Source organism: Carcharodon carcharias, chromosome 5, assembly GCF_017639515.1.
Source record: "Carcharodon carcharias isolate sCarCar2 chromosome 5, sCarCar2.pri, whole genome shotgun sequence".
NCBI classification, from domain to species: Eukaryota; Metazoa; Chordata; class Chondrichthyes; order Lamniformes; family Lamnidae; genus Carcharodon; species Carcharodon carcharias.
In genome coordinates, this window is record NC_054471.1 from 59330230 (window position 1) to 59351254 (window position 21025).

Genomic DNA, 21025 nt, shown 5'->3' on the forward strand with positions numbered 1-21025 from the left:
ATTAATTAGCCAGCTAGCGTGAAATCACGGTCGGCGGTCTGTTTCCTGGCCGATCCTGGGCCTGCCGATCACGTTTGCCCACCGAGCTGAAAGTTCAGGCCCTGGTTTTGGGAAATACTTCATAGGTTCATAAATGGTTACTGATCAGAAGGAAGCCACTCAGCCAGTCATGTCCATGCTGGCTCTGTACCAAAGCAGCTTAGCTAGTCCCACTCCCCACTCTTTCCCAGAAGTGCTGCGTTATTTTTTCCCTTCAGGTATTTATCCAATTTCCTTCTGAAAGCAATGATTGAACCTGCCTCCGCCACCCACTCAAACAGTGCATTCCAATTCACAACTACTTGCTACCTAAAAAGGTTTTTCTCTTATCATCTTTGGTTCTTTTGTCAATAACCTTAACTCTGTGTCCTCTATAGCTCTTGATTCTTCCACCAACCAAAACAGTTAATTAGTGTTATTCCTATATTTTGAAATAGAGAAATGAACAAGTCCATGGAGCTGTGGACTAGTTAGATTCACATCAGTGCTAGGAAGGATAATGGAATCTTAACTCAAAGATATAATAGTAAAACATCTAGAAACTGAAAATATAAGAAATAGTAGTCATTGTGGATTGCAAAATGGAACCTCATTCTTGACCAATCATATCAAATCATTTAAAGAATAGTAAGAGTAAACAATAACGTGGCAGGTGTAATAAAAATAGATTTTCAAAAGGTCTTCAACACAGAAAGGCTCGTAGCTAAGGTGGAATCAGGATAGCAAACTGGCTACAAAACAAAAAAAAGAGTAGGGGTGAATGGTAACTACTCACTGGCAAAAGGTGGGCAGTGGTGTTCCATGGGGATTGGTGCTGGAACCACGGTTAGTCACAAGTTACATTAATGATTTGGAATTGGGAATTGGAAGTTCAATTTCAAAACTTACATATAACACTAAATTAGTGGGAGTAGTTAACACAAAGGAAGAAGGCATCAAATACAAGAAGGCATTAATGAACTTGCAGAATGGGCATGTAATTGGAAAATGCACTTCAACATAGGTAAGTGTGAGATGGTGTATTTTGGTAGGAATAACAAGGAGGTCACATACTGCTTCACTTATATGAGTCTAAATGAAATAGAGGTGCAAAGGGATCTAAGCATACTGATAAACAAATCACTGAAGTAGCAACAACAAAAAAGTAATTGGAAAAGAAAGGCCGTTCAAAAAAAAACAAGCAAACCAAGCATTGGGGTTAAAATCTAGAAGAAACAATCTGAGAAGCAGAGAAGTTACGTTAATATTGTATTGAACCTTTGTTGGACCACACATGGACTACTGTTCTGGTTTCTATATTATGAAAGGGATCTTGAGACAATGGACAAGGTGCGAAAAAGATTCACAGGAATGATATCATAACTGAGAGAATAAATTAATCAGGAAAGGCTGAACAGGATGTCGCTCTTTCCTCTACAAATAAGAAGGCTAAGAGGTGACCTGATAGAGGGCTTTAACATATGAAGGGCTGTGATGGGGAAAATGTTTCCACTTGCGGTGGTGTTCAAAACTATAGGTCATAAATATAAGAAAGTCACTTCTAAATCCAGTAGGAAGTTCAGGAGAAACTTTTTGACCCTAAGAGTGCTAAAAATGTGGAATGTGCAACAAGAAGGAGTAGTTGACGTGAATAGCATAAATGCATTCAAGCTCCATGCTAATTAGATGCTGCATCCTCCCCAACACTGGTGGAGTTTCATGCAGCAGATGACTAGGGGTACAATCATGGTATAAGAGCTCAAATCACACACTGTGTAATTTCAGGATAACTACTTTATATAAAGATTGGCATTTAAGATTGGCAAAAAAAAAAGTGGAGAACTGGGTAGATGTTTGAGGCACTAAGTGATTGAAATATATTAGCTTGTGGAATTGACCAGATGTAACACTACCGCATTTCAGGCATTGACTTTTCTGTGTTTCTATGTTACAACAGTTACAACATGTTATGATCCCCAGCTGAGGTTACCACTGGACAAGCCTGATCCAGGATGCAACCCAGCATGATAGATCCTAACTTTTATTTGTTTGTTTAAGATATGTGAGGAAGGGCTACTGAACAGAGTTACTGGAGTCAGCTAATGAACTTTTATTAAATGTTTTATGCTTTTGTTAAACAAGAAAAGATTAACTGTATTACAATACTCCTTCACCCACAACTATAACTTTACAGATATATACAAATTTGGAAGGATAACGTAAGTCACAAAAGCTATCTTATACTCTAATGTTCACAGTAAGTATACAGCCCATGTAAACCAATTGGCAACCTGTGGTCAGACACAGCACACTCTGAAAGCAAGTGACAGATGCCACCAGATGCTATGGATCTCTCCTCAACTCCCTCCAGATGCTGTGAGCCAACCAGTCTCACTGAACTCCATCTTTCACACGAGGGTTTCCAATCTCCAAGAACCCGCTTCAGAATCTTCTCCCAAACTGACCCTTTCTCTCAGATGCCTTCTGCAAGGGTTCAGCCCCAAGGTTTCAAACTCTCCTTCCGATGTTCCTCTCCCTAGGGTCACCACATGCGTTCAAGCTATCTTCCAGCACTCTCTCTCATCAACTCAGCTGTCAACAATACTGCACTGCTTCACATGCCCATAGCACAGAGTTATAGCCCTTCAGTTGTCTCTTTGGACCTTCTGGTTTCTCACAAGCCTTTATATCACTTTGACTCTGCTTCCTGCAACATGGAGCTTGAAGCTTGGAGCCTTTCTCTGCCCCTCACTCTTAACTCCACTTAACAGGACCTTTTCCAGGTTCCTGCCCTTCCTTTGACTAGATGGTCTTCTTGGGACTTTCTCCTGTTCCACTCCCCTGGATTCTTGGGACTTTCTTCTTTATATTGGGATTGGCTATCTATCCCCTTTGCTCCAGTCTCTAGCTGGCAGCTACTTTTAACTAGTTTTAGCTTGGAACTGGCTATCTGTCCCCTTTTAGGCTGCCTTTGCCTGGCAGCTGTCTTCAAAACTGAACTCAAAAATTGCTGTTTCTAGTTTCTTCGGTCTGTGTCTGTGGGAAGGACCTGCCTCTCTGGACCAATGTTGCTAGGCATCGGCCCAGTTTTTCTACCCTTGTGTTTGCTTAACTTCTCTTAACAGTTGTAAACTCTCATTAGAAATGCAGGCACATATTAAAATGAAACTAAAACTCAATTTGACCTTTTCTTAACACAGATACAGAAATACAAATCAAACTTAAACGTTAAAGCTAAAACTTATTCCTAACACCCACAAACAGAAATATAACTTAAACTGTCTCTATTTCTTAACAGACAAGAAATGCATGGTTTCAGTAGGGTCAAGTGACCTGGACTATTAATGCAACACTGTTGTGAAAAGTCAGTTATTTGTGTAATGGACTGAAATGTCAGGTTTTCAAGAACATTTTGTCAATTTTACTTCAAATTCCTTTTACGTAAGACAAAATTGCAGGAAAAATTAGACTAGGATAATATGTAAGTCTGATTTTTTGCCTTTGGTACATTGTGTAAAAGCATACTGGCTTCTGTTTATGTAATATAACCTTTGATTGCAAATCTGTTTTATCATGTCTTCAGCTTTTTGAAATAATACAGTATTATGAATGCACTTTAACAGCAAATACATAATCTATGTTATGCTTTAAAATGGGGCTGTGAATTAATTGCAGTTAAAATATATGATTATCAAATAAATTTTTTTGTGATTAATGTTTTACTATGTTAATAGTAGAAGTTATGGAAATCATGCCAGATTTCAAAAATGGGTGCTCCAATGTTCAAAACCATGTTTTTCAAATAGCACCAAGCCTGCCTGTTTTGTTTTCAAATTAAAAATATAAAACTATTTTACCTGATTCTGGCTTAGAAAACCATGGGAGGCATGGAGTCAATTTGAGTGGAACTGCACAATGCAAGAGGAAGAAGGCATTGGTTGGGAGTTGTCTATGGGCCTCCTGGCTGTGGTTGTGGTGTGGGGCCGTGTGAGAATCGGGAAATTGGAGGTTCATGCGATAGAGGTGGAGCAATGATCATCGGAGACTTTAGTCTTCATGTGCACTGAGTGAACCAGATGTGCAGTGGTGGTGTGGAAGGAAATTTGTGGAGTATGTGCAGGGTGGTTTTCTGGATCAGTGTGTTGGAGAACCGGCTGGGGAGTCAGATATTTTGGACCTGGTCTTGTGCAATGAGAAGGAGTTTATTGGTGACCTTGTGGTTGAGAGGCTTCTGGGAAGGAGTGACCAGGGTATGGTGGGGCTTTCTGTTGAGTTTGGAGGTGACTTGGTTGGATCCAAGGCTGGGGTCTTGAATCTGGGTGGAACATGTTATGTGATTTGGGAGTCTGAGTTGACTAGGAAAGTACATTAAAGGATGTGATGGTGGACAGGTGGTGGCTGGCACCTGGAAAATTGATATATGGTTTGTAGCACATGCACATTCCTTTGAGGCACAGGGGCCCCATGAAGAAGTTGTCTAGCTGTGGCTGATGGGAGGAGTTGGGGATAGTGTTAGATCAAAGGAAGAGACCTGTTACTTTGCCAGAGAGATGGTTGAGGCTGAGGATTGAGAGGACTTTGGAGTTGAGCAGGGGGCGGACTGATAAGTTGATGAGGAGGGAAAGAGGATAGTGCAAGAGTCAACTTGTAAGAGATGTGGCACCAGATTGTAGACATTTCTATGGGTATGTGGACATGAGGAAGCAGAAACATAGAAAATAGGAGCAGGGGTAGGTCATTCAGCTCTTCAAGCCTGCTCCAACATTCAAATATTATCATGGCTTATCCTCTATCTCTATGCCATACTCTCGGTCTCTCCCCATATCCCTTGACAGCTTTAGACTCCAGAAACCTATCTATTTTCTTCTTAAATATATCCAATGACTTGGCCAGCACAGCCTTCTGTGGTAGAGAATTCCACAGGCTCACCACCCTCTGAGTGAAGAAGTTTCTCCTCCTCCTCTCAGTCCTAAATGGCCTACCCTGTATCCTGAGTCTGTGACCCCTTGTTCAAGACTTCCCAGCCAGAGGAAACATCATCCTGCATCCAGCCTGTCCAGCCCTATCAGAATTTTATACATTGCAATCCGATCCCTTCTCATTCTTCTAAATTCCAATGAATACAGGCCCAGCTGACCCAATCTCTCCTCATACAACAATCCTGTCATCCTAGGAATCAATCTGGTGAACATTTGCTGCATTCCCTCTATGGCAAGTATATCCTTTCAATTACACACAATACTCCAGTTGTGATCTCACCAAGGCCCTGTAAAGCTGCAGTAAGCCATCCTTGCTTCTGCACTCAAGTCCTCTTGCAATAAAGGCCAACATACTATTTGCCTTCTTAACTGCTTGCTGCACCTGCATGATTGTTTTCAGTGATTGGTGTACAATGATACACAGGTCCCTTTGTACATCAACATTTCCCAATCTATCACAATTTAAATAATACTCTGCCATTCTGTTTTTCCTACTGAAGTGGATAACTTCACACTTACCCACCTTATACTGCACCTGCAATATATTTACCCACTCACTCAACTTGCCTAAATCGCCTTGAAGCCTCTTAACATCCTTCTTACCCCTCACCATTCCCACTAAGTTATGTGTTGTCAGCAAGCATGGAAATATGGTCCCCTCATCCAAGTCATTGATATATATTGCGAATAGCTGGGGCCCTAGCACTGATCCCTGCTGTACCCCACAAGTCACTGCCTGCCATTCCAAAAAAGACCCATTTATTCCTACTCCGTTTCCTGTCTGCTAACCAATTTTCAAACCATGCCAATATATTACCCCCAATCCCATGTGCTTCAATTTTGCACACTAACATCTTATGTGGGACTTTATCAAAAGCTTTCTGAAAATCCAAATGCACCACATCCACCGGTTCTCCCATATCTATTCTGCTAGTTAAATCCTCAAAAATCTCCAGTAGGTTTGTCAAACATGATTTCCCTTTCATAAATCCATGCGGACTTTGTCTAATCCCATTGATATTTTCTAAGTGTCCTGTTATCACAACCTTTATAGCATTTTCCCTACTACTGATGTTAAGCTAACTGATCTATAATTCCCTATTTTCTCCCTCACTCCTTTTTTAAATACTGGGATTATATTTGCCATCCTCCAGTCTGCTGGGACTGTTCCAGAATCTACAGAATTTCAGAAGATGACAACCAACACATCCACTATTTCAATAGCCACCTCTTTTAATACCCTGGGATGTAGATTATTGGGCCCTGGGGATCTATCAGCTTTCAGTCCCATTAATTTCTCCAGCACTATTGCTTTAGTAATACTAATTTCCTTCAATTCCTCCTTCTCACTCGACCCTTGGCTCCCTAGTATTTCTGGGAAGTTAATTTTTCTTTCGCCGTGAAGACAGAACTAAAGTAGTTGTTTAATTGCTCTGCCATTTCCTTGTTCACTATTATGAATTCCCTCATTTCAGACTGTAAGAGACCCATATTTGTCTTCACTAATCTTTTTCTTTTTTCAAACTTGTATGGAAGTCTGCTTTTATGTCCCTTACAAGTTTACTCTCATACTCTATTTTCCCCTCTTATCAATCTCTTTGTCCTCCTTTGCTGAATTCTAAACTGCTCCTAGTCCTCAGGATTGCTACTTTTTCCAGCAACTTTATACGATTCCTCTTTGGATCTAATACCGCTCTTAATTTCTTTTGTTAGCCATGGCTGGGTTGCTTTTCCTGTTGTGTTTTTACACCAGAAAGAAATATATAACTATTGCAATGCATACATTCATTCCTTAAATATTCACCATTGCCTGTCTACCGTCATGCCTTTTAATGAAGTTCTCCAATCTAGCCAACTCACACCTCATACCTTCATAGTTTCCTTTGTTTAGATTTAGGACCTGAGTTTCGGATCAGACTACTTCACTTTCCATCCTAATGAAGAATTCTATCATATTATGGTCACTGTTCCCTAAAGGATCCTGCACAGCAAGATTATTAATCAACCCCTTCTCATGGCTCAACACCAAATCTTGCATAGCTTGTTCCCTAGTTGGTTCCTCAATGTGCTGGTCTAAAAAAAAACTAAAACATCTCGTACAAACTCAAGAAATTCTTCCGCCACAGTATTATTGCTAATTTGGTTTACCCAGCCTTTATGTAGATTAAAGTCACCCATGATTACTGTAGCACCTTTGTTACATGCATCTCTAATTTCCTGTTTAATGCTGTCCCCTACCTTACCACTACTGTTTGGAGGCCTATGGACAACTCCCACTAATGTTTTCTGCCCCTTGTTGCTTCTTTACTCCATCCAGAGTGGTTCTACATCTAGATTCTCTGAGCCAATATCCTTTCTCACTATTGCACTGATTTCAACGTTAACTAACAACGATTGGTGCTGATGAATGTGGGACCATCGGAGGCAGGGACAGATGGAATTGTGGTAGGGAGTGGGGAGGTGACAGGGAAGCCGGGTGTCTGGCAAGGATCAGGAACTTGAAGAGATCTGTATGGGTGGAGAGTTGGTCCTGGGCAGATTGATGGGACTGATTGGCATCCATCCTCTGACCTGCATCCTAGGTTTTTGACTACATTGGTTTTGATCTTCCAGGATTCTTTGGAGCAGTTCCTGGAGATTGGAGGTTGGCAAACATGGTCCTGTTGTTTTTGAGGGGAGGAGGAGGGAAGAAGGGGAACAGTGCCAGTTAGAAAACCATGATGTGATTAAGCAGAGCCAACACATAATTATGAAAGAGAAATTTGTGTTTGACAAGAGTCTTGTGTTTAGCCACTGTTGGAGTGGCTAGTGGGATGAATTAGGGGTTTACTGTGGATGTGGTGTATTTGGATTTTCAAGGAGCATTCAATGGGGTGCCACATAAGAGGTTGTCACACAAAGTTGGGATTCATAGGATTAGGCCTGTTGTATTGACATGATTAAAGTTTAGTTGATGGCCAGAGAGCAGAACATGGGAGTGGGCAGGATATTTTCAGATTGGTGGGCTGTGGCCAGCTATGTGCCATAGGGTTTGGTTCTTGGGCCTCAGCTATTTACAATCTATATTAATGACTTGGATAGGGGGACTGTGTGTGGTGTGCCTACATTTGCTGACGATGCCGAGTTTGGGGGGGAGTGGGGGGAGGACGAGGGGACGCAATGGAGGAACATGAACAGGGGAGTGGCATATGGATGACAGTATGGTGGCGTGTGAGGTGTCCACTTTGGTCGGAAAAGTGAAAAAGCAGAGCATTTTTTTTGGGTGCTGGGAGACTCAGAAATGTTTGCATTTGGAGGGGCCTGGGTGTCCTTGTGCACGGGGCACAATGGATTGACATATGGATACAGCAGGCAGTTTAGAAAACAAATGGTGTGTTGGTTTTTGTTGCAAAGGAATTGGAATGTGAGAGTGGAGAGATCTTGCTGCAATTATGCAGAGCTTTGGTGGGGTCACAGCTGAACTACTTTGTGTGGTTTTAATCTCCTTCCCACAGGGTGCTGGTGCTTGCCCTGGAAAGGGTGCAGTGAAGGTTCACTGGACTGGTTTTTGCGATGGGGTTATTATCCCTAGTGGGGAGATTGGGTGAACTCGGCCTCTATTCCTTGGAGTTTGGAAAAATGGAAGATTATCTAAATGAAGCATATGGAGTTCTTTGCGGGGTTGAAGAATGGATGCTGCAAATGCATTTACCCTGGTTGGGGAGTTGGGAACACAGGGTCACAGTCTTAGAATGGGGAGTTGGCCATTTGGGACTGAGATGAGAAGTTTTTTTTCACTCCGAGGATTGTGAATCTTTGGAGTTTTTTTAATCCATTCATGAGACTTGGGCGTCACTGGCTGGGCCAGCATTTATTCTCCATCCCTAATTGCCCTCAAAGGTGGTGGTGAGCTGCCTTCCTGAACTGCTGCAGTCTGTGTGGTGTAGGTACACACCACAGTGCTGTAAGGGAGGGAGTTTCAGGATTTTGACCCAGCAACAGTGAAGGAACAATGATATATTTCCAAGCCAGGGTGGTGAGTGGCTTGGAGGGGAACTTCCAGGCAGGGGTGTTCCCATGTGTCTGCTGCCCTTGTCCTTCTAGATGGTAGTGGTCATGGTGGGCTCTCTCTCTCTCTCTCTCAGAGAGCCCAGGACTACATATCTGATTTTTTAAGTGTCAGCAACTGAGGCTTAGACCTGTTTTGGCATTTTTTTTGTTATTCATTCATGGGATGTGGGTGTCACTGGCTAGGCCAGCATTTATTGGTCATCCCTAATTGCACTTGTTCAGAGGGCTTTTAAGAATCAACCATATTGCTGTGCTTAAATACCCATAGACCAGGTAAGGATTTCCTTCCCTATAGGATATGAGTGAACCAGATGAGTTTTTAGCAATGGTTTCTTGGTCATCATCAAACTTTTAATTCCAGGTTTTTTATTGAATTCAAATTTCACCATCTGCTGTGATGGGTTTCGAACCTGGAATACTAGTCCAGTGACAATACCACTATGCCACCGCCTCTGCTATAAGGGATTGTCAGAATTCTTGAAAAATGGTGGCCAGGGTAGCCTCCTGGGGCCATCCCACTTCAGTTCCCATCTTGAGTCCACCAATTAAGATGACAGACCTGTCTCCGGCACAAAGTGAAGGCTGATTTTCCCAGCACCCTGGAATCGAAGGCGGGGTCACGAAGTAGAATCATTGCCCCCCCACCCAATTCCCACTGCTGATGGCAAAACCCAGGTCCTGGTATCACAGAAGTGCTCACAGTTTAGTTTGCATTTTTGCGTAAAATTCCATTTAACAATAGCACCGGGAATAAAACAAACATGAGGTAGATACAGCAATTATATCAACTTTTGTGTGATTAAATCAAAATTACCTGTGATTAAATTTTTAATAGAGATTAATTACAATTTTCTTTAATAATGCGACAACTGCACTTTAAAAGGAAGGGATTTGTTAGTTTTGAAATAACTAACAATATCATGCTTAGGTAATGCTTTTTCTCATGAATTTGTTGTTTATTTTATCTAAAGGAAACTGTGTATCCATGAGTAGCCCAGCAGGCAACTTCAAACACTCGCAACTTAAAGGAATAACTGAGCTCATCCTATTGGCCGCTGGTACAGGCTTCACTCCAATGATCAAACTTATAAACTTCAGCTTGAAAATTTCCTCTTTCAGGTGAGTTGATCAGTTTGATTTCTGACTCTTTAAGTTAAGCTCTAATCGTTTTCAGAATCCTGTTTTTATGTGTTTCACTTTATTCAACACAACCTGCATCCAATACGATGTGAGATTAAAATCCAGCGGCCCAGATCTTCCAAGGAGTGGCAGTCATCATCGGATTGCCCCACTGCTCGAACTTTCCCCCGTCTTGACGCCGCTTTGCCGGATCTTCCGAGTTTAGATTTCCTGGAAATGCGGAGTGCAGCGTCCCTTGGGGAACCCCATCTCAGCGCTATATTGTTAGAGTGAGGGTGGTGGTGAGGGGGGAAGACAGGACACGCCCCCCTTTTTACAGCACTAGCTGCTATATGGTAAGTTTAAATGCCCTGTTTGAATGTTAGTGAATGGATGTATGTTGGTCAATGTGTTGGTGGGTGAGATAAATGAGTAAGAGGATGGCAGATGAGTCGGGTGGCAGGTGGATGAGGCGGTAAGTGGCTCGGGATGGGTCGTCGGGTCGGGGCTAGTCAGGTCAAGTCAGGGAGGTAGCCCAGTGGGTGGGGTAGTCAGGTCAGATTTGTGGTTGGGGTGTTGGGTGCAGCGGTGATAGTCAGGTCATTTGAGGAATAGAGTGGTAAGGATGGGTAGTCAGGTGTGGTCAGTGGGTGTAGTCAGTGCTGGTAGTCGGGGGAGATTGAGGGGGAAGTCTGGGGCCAATATAAGTCATTGGGAGATCAGTTGTGGAGTTATTCAGGTGTTAGACTAGGTTTTAGTAAGTACCACTGAACTGACCGAAGTCTCCAATTCTGGCTCAGAGTCGGAGACATTTGCGGAGGGCCCCGGGGAGCAAGGGAATCGCCCAATGGATGTTCAAACATCGCAGGCAATTCCTATGAAGGTCAGCATACCAGGACTTGCGCAGGGTTCCAAAACATGTTTTCGGTCATAAGTCCGGCCTTGGACAATCTGGAGACTGGAAGATTGAGACCATCTACCATGGTGTTGCGGAGAGGAAGCTGAAACTAGCACCGTGTTGAAATGTTTATCACCATATTCCTGAAGAATGTGATGACAGCATGTCCTAAACAGTGGAGAACAGAAGGACTCTGTTACTTTTAGATTTCTACTCTCATTTTCTTTCTCGCTTGCTTTTATTTTGTTCACTTGGTCACTCTCTCCCTACATCTCTATGTCACTTCTATTTCATCAGCTTGGCTTTTGCTTCTCTCTTATATTCTTCTTTTCTGTTTCGTTGTTCCTTCTTTTTCTTCTGGGGTTCTTATTAGGAGGCAAGAAAGTCATCCAAGCATACCTAGCACAAAGGAAGATGGTTGTGGTTGTTGGAGGTCAGTCATCTCAGCTCCAGGACATCATTGCAGGAGTTCCTCAGGGTAGTGTCTTCGGCCCAGCCATCTTCGGCTGCTTCATCAATGACCTTCCATCATAAGGTCAGAAGTGGGAATGTTCACTGATGATTGCACAATGTTCAGCACCGTTCGCAATTCCTCAGATACTGAAGCAGTCCCTGTCTAAATGCAACAAGACCTGGATAATAACAAAAATTGCTGGAAAATCTCAGCAGGTCTGACAGCGTCTGTGGAAAGGAAGAGAGAGTTAATGTTTCGAGTCCGTATGACTCTTCATCAGAACGGTCCTAAAACCTGGACAATATTCAGGCTTGGGCTGACAAGTGACGAGTCACATTCGCGCCACACAAGTGTCAGGCAATGACCATCTCCAACGAGAGAGAATCCAACCATACCCTTTGATGTTCAGTGGCGTTACCACTGCTGAATCCCCCACCATCAACATCCTGGGGATTGTCGTTGACCAGAAACTGAACTGGATTAGCCATGTAAATACTGTAGCTACAAGAGCAGGTCAGACGCTACGAGTCGTGCGACGATTAACTCACCTCCTGACTCCCCAAAGCCTGTCCACCATCTACAAGGCACAAGTCAGGAGTGTGACGGAGTACTTCCCTGAATGAGTACAGCACCCATAACACTCGAGAAGCTTCACACTATCTAGGACAAAACAATCCGCTTGATTGCCACCATATCCACAAACATTCACTCCCTCCACCACCAACGCACAGTAGCAGCAGCGTGTGCCATCTACAAGATGCATTGCAAGAATTCACCAAGGCATCTTCAACAGCACCTTCCAAACCCATGACCACTACCATCTAGAAGGACAAGGGCGGCAGATCGATGGGAACACTACCACCTGGAAGTTCCTCTCCAAGTCACTCACCACCCTGACTGGGAACTATATCGCTGTTCCTTCACTGTCGCTGGGTCAAAATCCTGGAACTCCCTTCCTTAACAGCATTGTGGGTGTACCTACACCACATAGACTGCAGCGGTTCAAGAAGGCAGCTCACCACCACCTTTTCAAGGGCAACTAGGGATGGGCAATAAATGCTGGCCCAGCCAGCGAAGCTCACATCCTATGAATGAATTAAAAAAAATCCAGGCATAACAGTTTTGGTTGCCTGAAGCAAGGGCTCACAGTTCTGTTTGAACAAGATAATTTTCAGTAACTAATTAGAAGCTGCTTTAGGGAATATTGTGCTTGGGTATAAAAGTTTAAAAACAACATTTTTTTTTAAAGAGTTCTACAGGTCAGTCAGCAGGCAAGGGGTGTAGGAATTAATGGTGATGTTCAAGAATGAGCAACCAAAGCATCTACCAGCCTGATAGAAAACTCACTGTGAACGTGAACAAAGCAGCATATCAAAGATATTAAATGCCAGGAATGGGTTCAGGGGACACAGCAGTAATGAAGTGACTACAAGAACTCGAAGTATACAGATCTCACAACCTGGTCGGGGAGCAGCCGAGCATTGGGACTGAGCAAATGGAGTCACGGGTTGCAGGCTGTAAGAATTTTTTTTTCTTTTTTTTTATCAATAGGATGTGGATATCACTGGCAAAGCCAGTACTTATTGCCCATCTCTAACTGCGCTTGACAAAGTGGTGGGGAGGAGCCTTTGAACTGCTGCATGCGGTAAATGTACAATCAGTGCTATTAGATAAGCAGCTCTAGGATTTTGATTCAGTGACATTGAAGGAATGGCATATAGTTCCAAGTTAGGATGGTGTGTGACTTGGTTGGGAACGTGCAGGTGGTGGTGTTCTCATGCACCCGCTGCTGTATCGTTCTAGGCATTAGAGGTCGCAAGTTTGGGAGCAAGGGGCTTGGTAAGTTGCTGCATTGTGTTTGTAGATGGTACACACTGCTGCCACTGTGCACTAGTGATGAAATGCTTGAAGTGGTGGATGAGGGTGCCAGTCAAGCAGCTGGCTTTGTCCTGGATGAGGGCAAGTTTCTTCAGTACTGTTAGAGCCACACTCATCCTGGCAAATATGCCTCGTAAAGGTGTACAGGCTTTAGGGAGTCAGGAGTTGAGTTACTTGCTGCAGTATTCCCATTCCTGACCTGCTTTTGTAGCCACAGTATTTATGTGATTAGTCCAGTTAAGTTTTTAGTCTGTGGCAACCCCAGGCTGTTGATGGCCAGGGTTTTTGGGGGGTGGCGGCGTCAGGGGTATTTAGAGATGGTAATCACATGTAATGTATCGATTTGGCTGGCTAGGAATCTCAGGGGGAGGCTGAGATAGATCATCCACTCAGTATTTATGGCTGAAGGTAGTTGCAACTGCTTCAGCCTTCTCTTTTGCACTGATGAGCTGGACCCCACCATTATTGAGGTTGGGAATGTTAATTGTGCCTCCACCTCAAGTTAGCTGTTTATTTGCCCACCACCATTTTCGACTGAATGCAGCTTACTGCAGCACTTTGATTTGATCTGCTGTTAATGAAGGATACTCAGTGTGAAGACAGAATTTTGTTTCCGTAAGGACAGTGTGGTTTTCATTCATTCCTACCAGTAATGTCATGGATGTGTTGTGGTATCTTTGACAAACGGACCACAGGAGGCTCAGGTACAGGTCACGATTGTTTATTCGAGCAATTGCAAGGAGAGAACCATGTCAAGGCAGTGTGAGACAGCACTCTGCTAAATTACAAGTGTTCAGCATGTTTATACTTTACTGATCACGTGCATCTCTGGTATTAGGTACTTTCCACTTTTCATCCAGACAGAGACTTTCCCTCCTATTTAAGCTGGGACTATCTGTCCTTCCCCTATGTTGAAGAGCACACTTAATCTTAGTTTTCCAATCTAAGTCTCCAGTCTGACTCCCAATCTATCTTATTTTTAATTCCTTCATGTCCAGTCTAGCTCCCAGGACCTTGCTGATGATCGCAAGCCTTGTGGTTCATGTGGTGGTTTTTAACTGTTTATGTATTTGCAGGCATTGGCTGCTTGTAGATTTTAATTTAAGTAATTCACTCCCTTATAATGAATTCCCCCTTACCATAAATTCTCACTTACTTTCTTCCCCCTAATAGATGTGATAATTTCACATAACCTGATTATAAATGTGGATATAGGATTTTATAATGGAACAAGTGGTTGGAAGAAAACTGCCAGTTGGAGATCATGGTGCAGACAGGAAGTGTACACTGGCAGGAGACTTAATGTCATATATAAATGTAATATTGAATTAAAAGTGGCCTCATCTTAGCTACTGTCAATATTTTAATTAATTTTAGTTTAGATCATTGAAAATAATAAAAATTCAAGTTTTTGATAATAAATACTTAATCCTACCAACACCCAGCAATTTTCTTTCCATCCCACTGAGTATTGCCTGAAGTGATACTGCAGCTGACATGTAATTTATTCCTGCTCCTCTAAGAAGAGGCAGAGTATAAAAGAAAAATTAGAAAAAAAAGCAAAATATTGCAAATGCTGAAAATCTAACACAACACCATATAGTGCTGGAAACAGGCAGCAGGACATGCAGTATACCTGCAGAGAGGAGGGTAGGGTTAACATTTGAGGGAAGTGACTGTTCACCAGACCCTGTTTTATTTCAGAATTTTAATGAAGATTTGACCTATGTAGGAACAATGTTTTTTAAAACTCATTGGCCCATAATTTCCGATGGAGTAGCAATTGAATCGGATTGCCACTCCACTCAAAGGTTCTTACCTCAAAGTCCAGGTGATCCAATCTCACCCGACGTTCGGAATCAGGCCAGGCGAGATCTGGACAGTGCAGCACGTCCCCAGGGCCTTGCATCCGAAGGGCTGTAGAGTTGAAGCTAAGTAAACCCCGCCCCTTTTTTACGGCACTAGCTGCCATAAACCAGGTAAGTTTAAAGGTCTTTGACAAGTTAAGTGTATAAGGTAAGTGGGTAGGATTGGTGGGGGTTTAGGTTGGGCTTCAGAGGCGGTGGGGAGGTGGGCGGGTTGGGTTTGGTCACAGAGGTTGGTAGTGGGATCGGGTCAGGCCTCAGGTGGGGGTCGAGCCAGGCCTGGGGGCACGGTGGGGGTGAGTTGGGTCTGGTGAGTGGGCAAGGAGGTGGGGGTGAGGGTCTAGCCTGTCTAGGGGGGGTTGGAAAGAGTATCTGTGAGGGTGGGTAGAATACTCTGGGTTGTGGAGGTTCCTTCAGGGGGTGTAATCCCTTGGGGTGGTGGAAGCCTTGCGGGAACATAGTTGGAGGGGTGTAGAGGGTCTCCTAGAGGGGTCAGGGTGTGGGAGAAGTCCTGTGGGGGTTTGGTGGAGGTCTGTGCAATAATTACCCTGAAGTTAGAAGTAGTTTTAGTTCTTCTCATTTTTTTCTGGGTAACTGTTGATGTGACACAGTCGGAACCATCTGAAGTCTGTGATTTAAATCACATTTTTGGATGGTTCCCAGTGCAGGGAAATTGCCCAGGGGAGGCTTGCACTTCTTGGGCAATTGCCATGCCAGCCTTACCTGTGCACCTCCGGGGAGGGAGTTTCCCAATCTCTGGGGTATCCCCCCCAACCACCAATACGACGCCCTGAAGCAATAAGTTATGGCCGATGTTTGCAGCACAATCTTGCCCAGCTTCAGACTTTTTCTGATATGTTCAAGTGCTAATCTCACAGGGATAACATTAACAGGCTGGTATTTGTATAGTAGTTCAAAGAAATGATACTGAAGCCAAAACCCCCATTATGCTCAATTACCATTTTACGACATAAGGAGATAATGGAAGTAACTGGTCAATCATCTCTGTAATATCTGAAAAGATCAGATGATAGGTATATCAGAAGTTCATCTATGTTGGAATTTTAAAGTATGTGCTAGCAACCCCTATATGCAGTTGCCAGAGATGGGTTTTACCATATTAGAAATACTATGGAGATGACCCTGATATTTTGAAGTGGTTCCCTATGGTGCAATGCAGTCAGACAGCTATTTTAAAATTTCCATGTCCATCCTCCCCTGATATTCTAGAATAATTTTATTACTAAATATGTTGTTAAATCTAAATTACTGAGTTGAACACTATTTCACTTAAAAGTGAGGTGAGAGTGACTGCCCTTGACATCAAGACAGCATTTGAACGAGTGAGCATCAAGGAACCCAAGCAAGACTGAGGTCAGTGGGAATCAAGGGGGAAAAGAGAAACTACAAATTGCCTTATAGAATATTGCATCTCCAGTGGGCTGTCACTTATCTCATCAGGTAGACGGGAAGGAAAATATATATATCTAAGTCAGCCTGGCTACTTTCAAAAATATTTTTTTTTAACTGGACAAATGGTTGGACTGAAAATGGCTGCCACTGACCACATGATGGTAGTTCTGGATGTTTCTGAGCAGTTTAAACATGGACAAAAGATAACACATCAAATCCCTGGGATGTAACACTCCTTGCATTGTACAAACATTCAAGCCAAGCCAACACAATGGATTAGCAGATGTGACATTTGTCCCAGCCAGCTATGGACAAAGTGACTTGTGACTCCTCATCTGCAATATTGTGATAATGGTTCTACAATGGGTTTTAACAAGATGCCTCGTTAGCTGAATGGCTCCACCCGAAACCACCATGTCACATGACCGAGACTTGAGCTTTTTGAATTCCTTTGATTATACAACTTTTGGATTTTATGTTCAGTTGCGGTTTAACCTCTGAAGAGAACCAGACTCCAGGTTAGCTGCCTGCCTTTGACCTCCATCTCTTTCCAAGTCTGCCCTCCAGAAAGAACCCTGTATTTCTCCTACAGAGTGAACTAATTTCCAGATACAAGAATACTTTGTTGCATCTTCAACAGATTCAACCTGCAACGGAGTTCCTAGGACCAAGACCAGGAATTCTGCCAAACAAAGCCACCTGAAAGAATCTTCACTGGACAGTGACTTACTGGACTCTGGACTCACATGAAACGATAATTCTTATTTTTATCGTGGTCTCTGCCCTGAACCCCTTTCTTTCCCTTATCCCTTTTTCATTATATTCATGCAAAATGTACATTGTGATACACATACACAAAAACGAGGGAAAAGGGTATGTAAAATAATCCAACCCTCTTATTTTCTTTATTTCAATTTCGCTGTGGGGTTATTAATAGAGGATGGGATCACGCCAAACCAAAAGGTTGGGGAACTTATGCCAACACCTATAAAAGTGGGAAATCAAAAACACCTTTGTTTACAGATAGGTAGCAAGTGGAGAAATCACGGCTGTTCTAAATGATACCCCCTCCTGTCCATAAAAGACTAATTAAACTATTCTTTTAGATGTTAAAGCTATTTCTTGATCAAACAACCTTTTGTAAAATGCTGAATGGAATTATATGTACAAGGTAAATTTTGTATTGGTGCTTTTGTTTTTTTTCAGGAAAATCCGATTGATGTTCTTCAACAAGACAGAAAAGGATATTGTGTGGAGGGATCAGTTAGACCATTTGGCCTCGAAAGACGAAAGGTAATATTAGTCCACGCCAAAGTGTATTGGTCAATCAAATTAAAGTGACTAATTTCTGTATTTCCATAGGTGTGAGATCAAATGAATGGCTAGGGCCTTTGATTTCTTGTTACAGAATAATGATGACCGTTCTCGTTTATTCTAACCAGAAACACCTTGTTGCACAACTATGACGCAAAAACATGCTAACATATAGCCCTTGAAGATTTAAGTTACTGTACTCTATTTTACGACTGTCAAAATTCTTACAAAGAGCCTTAATTGCTTGAAGCTTTAAGTTTTTTTTAAAAATTACCAGTAGATTTCAAGTAATATTGCTCACAAGTGAAGATGGGTGGTGGTGATCAGGAAACTCAGAAGTGGCACAGTCAGTGGCTTTACCCCAGCTGCATCAATTGTGAGTCATTGACTCCTGAATTTCAAATCCTTTCACTATGCTGAACATGATCACTTGCAAAAGATTGAGTTATGAACACTCGCAGCTGCTGTATTCAGTTTTCAGGAATATTTTAAACTGGAGATTTCCTCTCTTATTTAGAAAATTGCATGAGTAAATTAAGATACCTAAACAAAATCTCAGATTAAGCCAATGAGGCAAAATTGGATCTTGTTTCACGCCAATCTTCAGCACGAAACAGGGCAAAAAATTCCAGATTGGAGCCTTGTGGCAATACTTAAGCAATCCTGGTGTCCACCTTTCCAACATTACAACAGACTATATTTCAAAAGTACTTAATTGGCTGTAAAGTATTTTGAGATGTTCTGAGGGCATAAAGGTTTTACATAAATACAAGTTAATTCTTTCTAGGGCTCCTTGTGTATGATAATGAGGGGCCTAACACTTGCTCAAGGCCTCCCTCCAAAATTAGTGAGAAACTGAATGAACTGACATTGCAGTTTTCAGTTCTTCCTGCGGCGTAATCAATGGTCCTTAAAGGGCTCGCTGGAGGACACCACATAAAGGTATGTTTCTGTCCTTTTTAAACTTGCCTTATTGTAAACCCAGGAAAAGTATACCTGCTCCTTCTAGCTCCATAGCACACCTTTCATTTGGCCCCCTCCAGTTCACTGCTCCCCACTTGCAACACCTATTAGATATTGTTGACAGCACAGATGGCCCAAACTAGTCCAGAGAAACAAACAGTCAGCTGCCTCCTTAGATAAAAACAAAAAAAACTGCGGATGCTGGAAATCCAAAACAAAACAGAATTACCTGGAAAAACTCAGCAGGTCTGGCAGCATCGGCGGAGAAGAAAAGAGTTGACATTTCGAGTCCTCATGACCCTTCGACAGAACTTGAGTTCGAGTCCAAGAAAGAGTTGAAATATAAGCTGGTTTAAGGTGTGTGTGTGTGTGTGTGTGTGTGTGTGTGTGTGTGGGGGGGGGGGGGGGCGGAGAGAGAGAGAGAGAGGTGGAGTGGGGGTGTGGTTGTAGGGACAAACAAGCAGTGATAGAAGCAGATCATCAGATCATAAGGAGCTGCCTCCTTAGACCCTACAGGCCACAGCTCACCAGAATTATTCAGATGAGGCCTAAGGCCAAATTTCAAATGAACCTCCTAATTATTCTCATTTCCTAAGGCTTCCACAGTGTAAAACAAACATGGTGTGTAGATGACACAAGTCTGCAGGAAATTTTGGGCCAGTATATTCTGGAGGGAGGGTATATTGAGGAGTGTGGTTTCAATTGTAAAATTTCAGGCCCAAACAAACCACTGTGTTCTTCATCTGAAGTTTTTTGCTTTTAATTTCATCACTGTGGTTTCTTGAAAGTACTATTATAATAAATGTCAAGCCTATCTGTCGTGTTGATAATGGGGAGCTTCAGTAGGAAAGCATGATAGCTCAATATTATTTTGTATGCAAATTTCATATTAGCTTTATCTGCAGACCAGAAATCTATGATTGCCAAGGCACTCATGAAACAAGGGATCTTAAATCTATGCAGAAAATTTATGTCAAAAGACATAGCAAAAATATTTGGCTTATAAAATTTTAAAGTGGCTTCACTCGTTAACTGAAAATTTCATATTGCAGTCCACATATTCCACTTTAAATATTAGCCCACTAGAGAAAGGTTCTTGGCCCATTACATACAATTAAAAGATGATTAATATTCTATTCTGCTATGGTCCTGGTTGCTGCTTACTTACTCTGTAAAATAAAATTAGATTCATCACTTGGAGACAGAGTGCAAGAGCGAATTCTAAACTGCGGATAAAAGGTCTTCATACTAACAGTAACTTGCGATAGAAAAAGAATGACTCATTGCCAGAATCATTGGACAGGCAGCTCGCATTTTTCATATCGTGTAAAAGAGTGAGAATTGTCCGTGCTAGTTTATTTCAATATGGAAATTAGTATAGTTGATTGCATAAATGTATAAAGCCACTCCCTCTGTCCATCTCCTTCTGTCTCCCAATCCCATCACCATCTAAAACTCACTCTCCCTGTTGCCCCTTTACCAACTCCGCCCTCTCCATTTAACCTCACCACCTACCTCACCCTCTCTCCCCCTCCCTCCCTCTCTCTCTATACACTATGTATAATATATCAATAACCTGTGCATCACCTCAATGCTTCAAGCCAGCCATGCCAAGTTTCTGCTTTTCCAGTATTTGGCCATGAGTCAGCATCAAGCAATGAGAAGGCTGAATCTTGTGAAACATTAAGAACAGTGGATAAAGTAACACCAAATATCACAGAGATATCTATGAGCGTTGGGGAATCCGAAACAGGAGTTGTCAAATTTAAACTGGAATCCATGTGGCCGAACATGATTGTAGTGAAAGGTGGTGTGTCTGTGGAAGTGAGTTTTAGCAAAGATATGATCAAACACAAGGGAAAAAGAAAGCAATGAATCTCTCTGCTACTGCCTTCTGTCCATATAGTTTAATACTCAAAATTCCCAAATAAATATGCTTCCTTTTCAAATACAAGATTCAAAATGAGGTGTGACCAATACGCTGTAAAAGTCCAATTTTCCTGTATTTTTATTCTGTACTTCTTTACATGAAACCCCCACATTTCATTAGCCTTCTTGATCATCTTTTGCACGG

The 21025-nt window shown here is 42.4% G+C and overlaps 1 protein-coding gene across 4 annotated transcripts in view; it reads left to right on the forward strand.

The window, feature by feature from the left end:
• LOC121277623 (cytochrome b5 reductase 4) overlaps positions 1–21025 on the forward strand; it is a 110531-nt gene that overhangs the window by 67386 nt on the left and 22120 nt on the right. For all 4 annotated transcript variants that reach the window (XM_041187183.1, XM_041187184.1, XM_041187185.1 and 1 more), the window contains 2 exons: positions 10019–10166; positions 17881–17967. In XM_041187183.1, coding sequence (XP_041043117.1) covers positions 10019–10166; positions 17881–17967 — 235 coding nt within the window. The remainder of the gene's footprint in view (positions 1–10018; positions 10167–17880; positions 17968–21025) is intronic.